At 53.8% G+C, this 12,613-nt stretch overlaps 1 protein-coding gene across 1 annotated transcript in view; it reads right to left on the minus strand.

The window, feature by feature from the left end:
• The window catches only part of HR (HR lysine demethylase and nuclear receptor corepressor), a 47,312-nt gene extending 35,260 nt beyond the window's left edge, over window positions 1-12,052 (minus strand). Inside the window, 2 exon segments of the mRNA XM_043536461.1 lie at window positions 10,171-10,347; window positions 11,740-12,052. Coding sequence (XP_043392396.1) covers window positions 10,171-10,236 — 66 coding nt within the window. The 5' untranslated portion in view covers window positions 10,237-10,347; window positions 11,740-12,052.
• Window positions 12,053-12,613: the final 561 nt, after the last annotated feature.

Below are 12,613 nucleotides of genomic sequence, written 5' to 3' on the forward strand. Positions count from 1 at the left end.
GATGGACGGAGGCAGAGAGACATGCACATAACATATACAAGCCCCATATTTCATAAACACATATTTTCTGACTCTCTCGCAGACACACAGTTTATACGCATGAGCACTGACATACACCTGAACTTTGACAAATATTCACACAGGCACCATGAACACATGCTCATATTTGTGGCTAATGCTAATAAGTAATAACGATAAATATCTTGTGTTCCCTCTAGGCCCTTTCTCCCCACAGGAAGCCATAGCCCAGTGGTTCTCATACTTTTATACTGGTGACCCCTTTCACATAGCAAGCCTCTGAGTGCAACCCCCCTTATAAATTAAAAACACTTTTTTATATATTTAACACCATTATAAATGCCGGAGGCAAAGCGGGGTTTGGGGTGGAGGCTGACATCTTGCGACCCCCCATGTAATATCCTCAAGACCCCCTGAGCGGTCCCGACCCTCAGTTTGAGACACCCTGCCATCGCCCTTTGCTACTCTATACAGAGGACGCCAGGGAAATGCAGCAACTTCTGGGCTGGAGGGCAGCAGCCACAGCATCTTCTCTAACAGCTGGGAATCTGGGACACCGGCTCAAAGCCCAACGCTTAAGGGAAATACCGTGGGGACTTGAATATCCAGGCAGAGCCAACAAGGCCGCAGTTGTCCGATCCACACACATGAAAGTGCCCGGTGCTCAGTGTATTTGCAGGGAAATGAAGCCAGACTTGCGGGGAGAGTTACTGTTAGGCTTATGTAGAGTGTGGGGGTTTCCTTACCCCCCGCCACGTTATATAAACTCGACAGCCAAGCAGTTACATGTGCCACCCATCCACTTGCCCCACTCAGCTCCCCTCTACCTCCTCTATGCGCAGTCACCTCTGGAGGTAATTGCAGCAGTGGGTGCTCATCTTGAGGTGCAGGGGAGGCCTTTGGTGGGTGGCACTCTGGGGGTGGGGGTGGGAGGGTGAGGGGAGGACATGGCTGTGGCCACAGGCAGCCTCCTTAAAGCTCAGCAGCTGCTGTGTGGTCTGGCCTTGTGTGTGAGGAGCAGCATGATTACTAACCCTTCCTGAATCTAGCCGGGCTGGGCTAGGTGCCAGAGCACTGACAAGGCTCTGTGGGGAAGGAGTGGGGAAAGGTGGGTTCTGGACCTAGCACGGGACCACGGAGCATCTAAACCTGGTCTATGTGAAAGAGGGAGAGAGCAAGAGGGGAACTAACTCCAGTTCCCATAGCAACCACCAGTGCCAGAGCCACCCCCTTAGCAACCTCCTCAGAATGGACACACGTTCCCTAGCAACGCACCCAAAGGACATAGGGGTCCACTAGCGATGCCCCAAATGAACATGCACCCCATAGCGACATACCCAACAGGGGGACACAGACGCACGCACATCTCCTACCAGCATGCCCAACGGGGGGGTACAGGCCCTCTAGCAATGCGTGCATAAACCATGCCCCCTACAGAGGAGAACACACATCCCCTAGCTACAGCCTCAACACTTCAGTATATCCTTGGGAAAGAGGAGACAGGGGAGAGAGAAAAAAGACATCACGGTAGGAAATAACCTTCGCAGCTCTTCACGGGTCCATGCATGTGTGTGCACGTCCGTCAGATACCAGGGCAACGACTGGGATCTTTATACATACGTCAGACTGGATTTCCCCTCTCCCTTGGCTGCAAGCTATCCATTGAGACTAAATTCTCGGGGACAGAGACCCGTCTTCTTTCGTGGCCGCAAAGCATCCTAGCGCCTCACGAGCACTGAGTACGTAAATAAATAATATGAGAGAGCACGTGCATGTCCCCAGCATTTGCATGCGGGCCTATGGCAGAGTGCTGTGTACCCATATGATGGAAGCGTATGTACCAAACCATGCAAGTCTTCGTCTGTGGGTCACCTTCTGTGTCCATGTCAGGCTATACGTCCTTGTGCATCCATCTATGCACGTAGGCACCTGTTTGTGTGTGCGTGTCTGTGTTGGTGCCAGTGCGGGTGCCAGCATGGGCATGCCCTGGCATGCACGCGTGGGTGGGTGTTTGCTGGCTGGGTAGCGTGCATGCCCGGGGGGTATGTCGGAGACTGCTTGAAGTCGGGAACTCAACAAGTCCAATAAAAAGCCAGAGACAGCCAGCGCCTGCATTTGGACTTGGGCCCACAGCAGCCTGGCTGCCCTACCTCCCAGCATGCTGAGCTGCCCCAGAACCTCCCTGGAGAAGGGTTAAACAAATACAGTGACTCAATCCCAACAGAAGAGGAAGGATTAAAAAAACAAAAAAAAGCAAATCACCAACCCCATGCCAAGAAAACAAAGACAAGACTCTGGCGGTCATGGCCCCTCTGCCAAGACCTTTCATGACTGAGCAAAGCGTTGGAGCCAGATAATATTTGATTCCTTCCCCACCAACTTTCCTGCCACCTCACTCTCTCCCCCAAGCCTGCACTCACCAGATCATCAACAGCCCCCCACCAACCCACGCACTCGGAGGTGCTGGAGAGAACATTGCTCCTGGTCTCTGACCACTCAACGGTGCAGGGGAGGCGCGACCAGACTCTCAGGCACTTGGGCGTGCATTTGGTGAAGACGAGCCACAGCTCACCAACTACCTGCAGGCAGGGCTGCCCTTTCAACCCCATGGTGTGGCCCTTGTTGAGCCGCTCCAAGAGTAATTCTTCTGCAGAGATGGAGCCACAGCAAAAGGGAGGGCCGGAGACCAGGGAGAGGATCAGGCATTGGCTTGAGGCATCAATGCTTCCTTCTTTGGCATGCAAGATGGTGGGGGGGGAGAGGGAGAGAAGAGGCTCTCTCTCCCTCAGCTCTCCCCAGGACAGCTGCAGCCTGTTGGCAGTCACATAACTCCAGGAAGTTTTGTTCTCCCAGAAAGGTGGCGTGAGGGCCAGGTTGGTACAGGGCTCAGAACAGCCAGGGCCAATTCCCAGGACTCTGCTGGGTCTGCAGCTGTGACAAAACCTGGAGCGGAGGGGAAATTAGATCTTGATAGCCGTAAAATGATTACCCTGGTGAAGCCAGAAGAGCACCAGGAGCCTAGTTAATAAATTGAGTTGATTATGATACTGCCTAAAAACCAGCCAAGAATGGGGCCCCACTGTGCCAGGCACTGCGCAAACACAGACAAGCAGACAGTCCCTGCCCCGAAGAGTTTACAAACCAATGGACAGGACAGGTACCGGGTAGGGGAAGGAGAAGAACACACATGCAGAGTGAACAATGTGATGGCAGCAAATGGCCATGATTTTGGGGGCCTGTGGGAGGGAGTTAGGAGGAGATCAGTTAAATGGGAAGGGAAGGCGGGAGAGGGGAGGGGAGAAGGGGAGCAGATGTGGAGTGAGGCTGAAATGGACAGGGTTGGTGCAAACAGCCCGTATGCACACAAAGCAGAAGGAGTCCAGCTGAAACTGCAGCAAGTTCTCTGAATGTCCAGAGGTCCCAGCTTGGGCTGTTTCTGCTCTATTCCTAGCAGCTGGAGCCTTTGGCTGGCTCCTCTCTGCAGTTTGCTCCCCAAGGCCACATGGCTGGGGTGGAAGGGGCCCCCTTGAGTCCCAGATTCCCCACTCGCTTGCTGGGCACTGGGGTCTGTCTTGGCATAATGGGGCCAAGAGCCTGGGGTAAGCAGAGAAAAGCCAACCGGCTACTCTGAGCCAATCAGTGGCAACTCCTTCTGAACAACAGATCGTCCAGCCTCGGCTCTGTCCCTCCCACCTCCTGCACACAGTGGTATCCAGCAAACCTGCATTGGGCCCGAATGGGACCTTCCACTGGCCCAGAGACTCCTCCACCCCCAAGCTGGAAGAGCCGATTCAGAGCGACTCTGGATCTGACCAGGAACTAGAGAGCTGGGCCCTGCCTGGGTGGGGCTTTGTTGTGAATAGCCTTGCCCTAGGCCTGAGTTCTGCCAGGCCACTGGCGGTTACTGAATATCAGGGAGCCAGTGGGAAGCTTTTGCCCTTATCGGTTGGACAGCTTCTAAGAGGCAGAGCTGGGTCAAATCCCTCCCTGGGGTAAGCAGGCCCAGCCCCTGCAGCAGTCACGGGGGTGCTGTGCTTCTTACTCCAGGGCTGAGTTGGGCCAATACAAAAGAGAGTAGCGAGCGAGTGCAGTGAGCAGGTCAGAGGGAACCCGACTGGCCGCTCCCCAGCGACGGCTAGTTTAGCTGCTCTGGGACCGGGTCAGAACAGAGAGACGGCAGCTGCCCAGGTGTGGGTTCTGCCTAGTTTGGTGCCGTGTTTTTTTAAAAAAAGGTGAGCCGAAGAGCTTTAATACCAAACGGTAGCTCCCGAATTAGAAACCTCGGTGATCTCCTCTGCTTAACCCCCTCGGCACCAAAGCCTGGGTGCCCTGTGCAGAGTCGAGGCTCGCACGCTGCACAACAATGGTGTGGGATGAGCTGGAAACACAGGCTGGCATTGCCCAGCAGAAAACGCCCTCCTGGCATGGATGAGGGACTCCAGGGCAGCTAACCCGCTCGGGCTCAGAGGGAGCTCTGCAACTGACAGGCTGCAGTTTGGGGAGCGGACAGTAGGGAGGGAGGAGGGACGAGGTGTCAGGGAGGGAAAGGGAAGATCCAGCCCTAACCCCAGCACCCATCTATGTCAGGAGAGGCCCTGAAGTTTCTAATGCAAAAGGCTTGTTCCTTATTACAACGTGCTCATTAGAGATGGCTGGGAAGGATGAAGTGGCCACTGAGCCTGGCTCGACCTGAACCGACCCACCACATCCCCGCTCCCAAAAGCATTGGTGGAGCAGCATCACCCCTTTTCCCTCTCCCTCCTCCAAGATGGATTCACTCCCCTCGCATCCCAAACTTGGCTCTGCAGAGGAGAGGTGCACGCGTGTCCCCCTACAGCGCAACCCAGGCCAGCTCCTTGGGGCCAGACCTAACGAACAATATCTCAGCAGCTGATTCAGTCTCTCCCTGCCTCTCTCTTTCCTCACCATGCAAAACGGCAACAAGATTCCCCCCCCCCCCCCCCGAGCATGTCCAGATCGCTTAGCACAGCAGCCCCTTGTCTGGGACACTCTCGCTCACAGCTTTTTTATTTTCTCCCTCTATACGATTCCCCCACCCCTTTCCCTTCCTTTTCCTTAATATCTCTGAGCACCCAAGCCCTGTAAGTGGATCCCTGCCGGAAAGCCAAACACACACACACACACAAAAATTGAAAATCAGCCCAGCATGGACCTACCTGAGGCTATGAAGATGAAGTGGGGTGGGGAGAGGAAGGGTAGGGGGAAGAGGAAAAGAGACCTTCCTTCCCCTTCTCCCTCTGAGCACCAGCTGAGACGGACAAGAAAGCTATTGCTAATCTGCGCCCGGTGCTTGAAAACGTCAAACCTTCAGGAGTCTGAAAGCTGCAGCAGAGCGGAGGGCATGGGAGGACATCCACTCCCACACGAGTAGCTTTCTGGGAATTAGGGACACAGCCCAACTGCTCTGGCAGCTTCACTCCCCTTCAGTTCTGGCTGACGGTACGGCTTGCTCGTCCCGGACAGCTGCTGAATGGGAGTCACACACGCGAACTCCCACTGCCAGGGCTGGGGGGCGGGGGGAATGTGGGGCGGTGGGAGGAGGTTGGCTCGGGGGCAAATGGGGAAGGCTGATATCTAGCATTGAAGCAGCGCGTTGCAAGCCTTATCGCATTAGTCTTCCCAGCAAGGATCCCCCTTTTACCGATGGGGAAATTGGCATGGGCAGATGAAGGGACACGCCAAAGCCACACAGCGAATCTGTGGCAGAAGTAGGAATAGAACCCAGGGGTCCTGACTCCCCCAGCTCTCCTACCCTAAGCAAGAGGCTTCACTCCCTTGCAGAACTGAGAAGATAACCCAGGCGTCCTGATACCCAGGGCCACTATGCTAACCAAAAGTCACACTGCCTCTCACAGCTCAGAATAGAAACCAGCAGTCCTGAGCCCAGTGCCCTCCCCGCCACAACCGCGGCTCTAACCAATAGTTCATGCTCCCCTCCAAGAGCCAAGAAGGGGCTCCCGGTCCCCTGTTCATGCCTCATGACCATACTACCTCTCTATAGGGAGATGGCTTTTTTTTTTTAAAACACTCCCCCGCCCCCCGCGCCCTTTCCGTATAAGCCAAGCCTGGCCAAGAGCACCACAAGTTTCAAGAGACTGATCAGCACAAGAAATGAGGGACATAGGGTGCATGGGTCTGAGAAGAGAGGGGCGTTTTGGGGGTGTAGTGAGTGTCATTTTTTTTTCCATAGTACTACTAACTCACAAGAACCCTGCTAGAATCAGGTGTTCAGTAGCCTCTTAAAGGAATGAGCCTGGTTAAAGGCATGGCGCCTCTTAAAGGGATGAGCCTGGTTAAAGGCATGGCGCCTCTTAAAGGGATGAGCCTGGTTAAAGGCATGGCGCCTCTTAAAGGGATGAGCCCAATCAGAGACCTTGCATCTCTGAAAGGGATGAGCCTGGGGAAAAGCAGAGGACCCCTTCAAATAAGACAAAAGGTAGAGAGGCCTACAGGATGAGCAGACAGCCTCACTGCAGGAGGCACAGGTGCCAGCAGATTCTGCCTTTAACACCCTCTGCTGCCTCAGCGACAGCATCCCTCCACCGTCAGTTTCTTGTTACACCCCGGGTTCCCAAAAGCAGGCGCTGAGCATTGGCTGGTGTCCCAAACACTCGGGGACGGGGCAGACTCGCATCCCTCGCGTTCCAGACTTGGCTCTGCAAAGAAGACGGGCCTGCGCGCGTCCCCCTGCATCGCAACCCAAACCAGCTCCTTGTGGCTGGATCTAAGGAACGACCCCTCAGCAGCAGATTATCTCATGATTAAATCTGGTTTGAGCATTGGCCTGCTAAATCTAGGGTTGTGAGTTCAATCCTTGAGGGGGCCATTTACGGATCTGGGGCAAAAATTGGGGATTGGTCCTGCTTCAAGCAGCGGGTTGGACTAGATGACCTCCTGAGGTCCCTTCCAACCCTAACCTTCTATGATTCTATGATTCTTCCTGCCTCTCTCTTTCCTCACCATGTAAAATGGCAAGGAATCTCCCCACCCCCATCCCGAGCTTTATTACCCCATCTGCCCCTCTGCAGTGCGCACGTCACCATGGTATCTGGGTGATATTCCAAAGCACAGGCCCCCTTCATGTGCAGCCACAGGGACTGCAACCCCAAGCTGCGTTTGGGGGCGTCCTATAGGGCAGGGCAAGTGCCTACTGCAGGACATATGCTAAGGCAGCCAGGGCTCTCCCAGGACACACAGCTGACCTCCTTATGGCCTTCAGCCTGGATCCCCTATCCCTTTCCTTTCCCTGGTTCCCTACCACCAGGCAGACCCCACTCCCCCATAGTCTGAGTCACCCTATCAGGTGTCTCTGGGAGAGTCTCCGGGCACATCCTATTCTTCAGGGGTTTCTTAAAGTAAGTCACGGTGGCGTGAAACTGAGCCATATAACCCCAACCCTGTGGAGGAGAGCATCAGCCGTGAGTCCTGCCAGAGAGGAAAGGGGGCTCCAAGAACGGGGGAGGGGGGAATATGACTTGCAGCATCTCATCAGCATCATGATGCACCCAGGATGCTCTGAAAGGTCCCATGCAGGTGAGATTCTGGGGTGCCCTTCAACCGAGCCCCAGGACAGTGAGGCGGGGAAGGGGGTGGCACAAAAAGGCCCTATCCTGCTTCTCCAGCAGCCCTTGAATTTTGTGCTCCCCCTGTGCACGTGTACATCCCCTGCCCAGTGGGGACTCCTGGTTATGGAGATAAGTGGCATTAACTGGGTTCAAATACCTTGATGCAATTAAAAGCTCCCCCTGGAGTCTGAGGGCTTAGAAAGCCAGTCCAGGCCACAGATATAGCTTTACCGACCACAAGCTCTGTTCTGTTTCCCTCACTGGAGGTTGCCAGCCCACTGGGAAATCAATGGCAGCTATCCAATGGCTGCCGTCTGCCTTGCCCTTAATCTCTGCTCCCACTAGTGTGGGAGTGAAGCTCTCTGCTTTGGGGATTCGCCCCATAAACCCTGATCTGAGCTCTGAAGGGCACTGGGGCCAGTCACCCAACAAAAGGGTGGGTTCTCACTGGGTTTGAATGCAGAAGAGGTTCCCAGAACCAGGCAGCAGGGCACCTTTTCATCTCTAATGGGGTTGATCACAGCGAGTAGGGCTGGTCTGGAGTTTCCCATCGGGACGTTTTCCCACTGGGAAATGCGGATTTGTGGAAAGTGAAACATTGCACAGAGAAGGGCATCAATTTCAACAACATTTCATACAGAGGAAAATGCAACAGAGCATTCCCATGGAAGTTGACCGGGGTCGTACGGTTTTTTGTTTCTATTTTTGAAGGAAGTTCAATAGCCAAATATAACAGCAAATTTTTTAAAAGTCAGCATTGGAATGAAACATTTTGATTCACCCAAAACAAAAGGGGGAGGGCAGATTTTGGTTTTGCAGGACATTTTGAAATTTTCGTTCCATTTCAGAATGAAAAAAAAAAATGGAAAAAGTCGGTTCCCACCCTGCTGTGAGCACCAGGTTACAGGTTCAAATCCAGCCCAGGGCAAAATGTGATTTTGGCAGCCCCTCTGTGTAATGAGTTGCTGGGTCTCAATTCACGTCCCCTAGGATGGGACGCCCCTGGGGCGTGACATCCAGCAAGGCAAGCTTCTCTCATGTGCCAAACCCTGCCCTAAGGGACTCCCATTGGGGTGCAGGGGAGAGACCCCACACCATGGCTTATTCGTTCCTTGGCCACTTTGCTCAGACAGTCAGCAAGGGGACCAATTAGCGCCTGTTTGTAGCAGAGGGATGGCTGGGAGGTAGATCAGAAATGCTTCTAGCACAGGCGAGTTCTGAGCTCGTACTAATTGCCTGCCTGTTGCATGTGTTCAGACTCTAGCTTGTCACTCCCCCCTCCCCACCCTTTGGCATCAGCTGAAACCAATTATCAGCTGTTTTATATCCAGGTTCCAATACAGGCGAATGGCAACAGCACAGTCTCATGCCAACATGCCACTGGTCTTTCCACTTGATGCTTTGTACAGAGCATGAGGCCAGCTTCCAGCAATAGAGAGAGAAATTCAGAGCACAGGAGGCAGCCTTGCTGGGCTGAGCCAGTGGGGCTAAAGGGACAGATAAGAACTCAGCGCTGTCCCTCCGGAGGGGTGGAATCTCAAACAAGAACTCAAAAGGAGAGAAAGCAGAAGGAGCTGGGGTCAGACACCCCTGGGCTGAAATACCCCACCATGGAGGCCTGCGGATCCATCCACAGACCCCTGTAACCCACTGCAAAGGGTTAATAGAAACCGAGGGGGAAGGATCCCAGGACCCCTGATCTGACACACCTGGACTGTTTGAAAGCATCAGGAGGTATCTACAAGCAGAAGCATTTCCCAGCTACTGCCTGTTTGGCTGATTTCTGTAATGATTTTCTGCAGGTGTCTGGTTTTTGACCTATTTCATGTAATTGTTTAATCAGCTTGGTTTTGCTGTGTACAGTTTTGAGTTGGGCACACTGACAATAAGCGAATGAACTGTCTCGGAGACATGTTTGCAAGGGTGACCCAGGAATCTCAGCAGTTAGATACTATGTACAGTAAGGAGCGCTACAGAAAAACCTCAAATAGAAAGACAAACTGACAGAGGGAGGAGTACCTATGGCAAAAGAGTGTGTAGGGTGATTAGACAGACACAGGCAAAGGGGTCAGAAATCATTTCTCCCCAGGGATTCATTATAACCCTGTGCTAACTGCATGGAACCCCTCCTGCTGCTGTTTCATATCCAGGTGCCCTAGTCTCTGCTGTACCTAGTTCTCCAGGGGGGGAGAGGGTTAAACGCCAATAAGCCAAGCAGAACTCCAAGGTACCCATCTCCCTCTGCATTTATTTCCCATAGCAGCAGGACACAGCTCGGCTGCATCCTTGGATTCAAGAAGTTCCCCCAGAGCATGGGGGTGCTCAGGGCTAGCTGTTGGTTGGGGTTCATCTCTAGTGTTCCAGGGGCTCTCTTTCCTCTAGCAGCCAATTAACACAAGTTCTGGATTTCTTCCAGCGTTTTCTCCACCCAGAGGCTGAAGCAGCCTGACCAGACCAGACCTGGAGGCCCCCCATAGGCGATAGAAAAACCCCTGTCAGAAACAGAAAACACTCCCAGGCCCCATGTCTAGCCCCGATCAGAATGACAAACAGTGCCGAAACTCACGTCCAAAGGGGAACAGCCAGTGCTTTCACTGCGGCTTCCTGCGCTCGCTCCGAGCCTCTCTGCCATAGGAGCATGTCGAGGGAGATGGGTGCTGCCGGGGAGCCATGGGTCCCACCTGCCCTCAGCCAGTCACCCCTCCTCACTTGTCTCCGTGACACCCAGTCTAGATGTCGTCACCTAGAGAGCATTAGGAAGAAGGGCAAATGAGCAGCCTGCACCCAGGTGTGCTGGTAAGTAGTGGCTAGAGCAGGGGCCTGAGAGTCTGGACTCCTGAGTTCCATTCCTGGCCATAGGAGAAGTGTGTTCTACTGCACAGATCCTCAGCCAGGAGGGTCATGACTCTGGAGGGGGAGGGATGGTAAACCAGGTGTCAGCGGGTTGTGACCTCCATGATTACCCCTGCCCTACTGCTAAATGGAAGTGAGGTCCTGTATGGCAAAGGTTGAGAACCACGACTTCAATGGTTAGAGCGGCGGTACTGCTGGTCAGACACCTGGTTTCTATTCCCAGCCCTGCTACTGGAGAGGTGTCTAGTGGTTAGATCACACGGCCTGGGTTCTATTTCCAGATCTACCACTCAGGCACTAGGACAAGTTACTTCCCCTGTCAGTGCCTCAGTTTCTCCTTTTTGTCACACAAGGAAAGCCATGTCGACCTACTGCGAGGCGATTTTGGCGGCTTAACATTTGCAAAGTGTTTAGACATCTGCAGTGGAGAGAGTGCTGTAGAAATTCAAAGGATTCAATATTATTATGAATTAATGCTGCCAGCAGACACAGATCCCGCCCCACTTCTATACCAGGTGAGCTTTTTATAAAGACAGACTTTTTTTTTTTAAACTAAACCCTTCAGTTTGCTCCAATCCCAGTCTGTCTGGGACTCAGCAAGATCCATGTACCCTTCAGAACACAGAGAGCTGGCTAACCCCATCCATCTCCTGTAACTCTGCAGCTCACGAACCTAAGGGGAATCCCATTACAACCCCTGAAGGCTATTGCTTTTAGTACTTGTAAGTCCTGATGCTGCTGTGGCTGGCACCTTCCTGAGGACATGTTTTTGGTTAAAAAACAGTGGTGTTTGGGGATGTGGGTCCCCAGAGAGGGGAGAAAAGGGGCTAGGAAATAGAAAAGGAACGTAGGTTCCCCTTACAAATGTGGGATACAGACTCCTTTAACAACCCCCACATCCTCCAACATCCCCTTGCCACCTCTGTCACTCCACCTTTCAAACCACATCCTTTTCCCAGGTCTAAAATCCCCCCCCTTAAACTACCCTACCTCTCACACCTCGTCTCTGATGAACCCCAGCCAGCCTCCTCTCTGCTCCCTCAGCCTAATCATCCCTCACACCCTAGGTAAGCAACTGGTGGGCTCTGGGCCACGTCCTTCTGAGAAACCAGCAGCTGGCATGCACCTGGCCTGGGAGCTTGGACTTGTTAGTGGGCCAAAAGTAAGTTTTTGGGGGAGTGGGAGTTGTGGCTCTCTTACCCTTCTTCCCCACCCCCTACACCCCCAGTTGGTCCAGCCAGAGCAGAGGGAGCAGTGAAAGGAGCTAAGTTCTTGCACCTACCTGAATAGAAGGTATTCCCAGATCCTGGAGAGGGGACTTCTATCCTCTGCCACCTGGACCACTCGGGGCTTGGGCAGTCTCAGAGCAGCTGGGGATTGAGTTTCTCATTGTGCCTCCTTGCCCTCCTTGTTGGTAGCATAGCCTGGGAGCCAGCTGAAGGCTCTGCGAGCTGCCAACAAAGAGGCTGCATTTAAACAACAGACATAATTATGCTTTTGATACCGTCTGCTAAAAATACAGCTCTGTGCAGTGCTGCAAGCCATGTGTGTGTGGGCTCACATGGCCCCTGAATGGCAGCAGCTGACTCAGGCAAGGGGAAGGGGGGCCTGTGGAGAAAGGAGGAGGGAGAGGCAGACGGAGGTGAGGGAGGGAAAGGGAGAGACAGCGAGGCATGGTTGGACACACACAGAGTGAGGGAATCCAAGCCAGGCTTCAGTGCCAGTGTCAGATGGGGACAGGGCTCCCTCCGGCTCGGGCTTGTGGAGTCTGTCCCTGTCTCAGGTGGTGGTGGGGCTCCCTCAGGCTGGATCAGGGCCAGTCACAGAGGGGGAAGGGGCTCTCTCGGTATATGGGCTGGGGCCAAGCAGTGCCCCATCCATCTGGGCTGGTGAGAGAAGAATCACAGAAAGGAGTTTGGCTTTCATCCCTCACCCTGCTCTGCCCTTTTGGGCATCACAGGAGACATAGACCTTCCTGCAAATGCCCCCAGCAGGGTGCAGAGATCTGGGGTGGCTGCTGAGGACCAGCGTGCTCCTAGGCTGCGTGGGGAGAGGGAGGGGCAAGGTGCCGGAGCTGCCAGCCCCAGAAGGACCGGGGAGAGCTGTGCAGTCAGCAGGAAACCAGCCTCCATAATTCCCCTTCCCAACCTGAGTGA

The sequence above is a fragment of the Chelonia mydas genome, chromosome 26 (assembly GCF_015237465.2).
Source record: "Chelonia mydas isolate rCheMyd1 chromosome 26, rCheMyd1.pri.v2, whole genome shotgun sequence".
Taxonomy (NCBI): Eukaryota; Metazoa; Chordata; order Testudines; family Cheloniidae; genus Chelonia; species Chelonia mydas.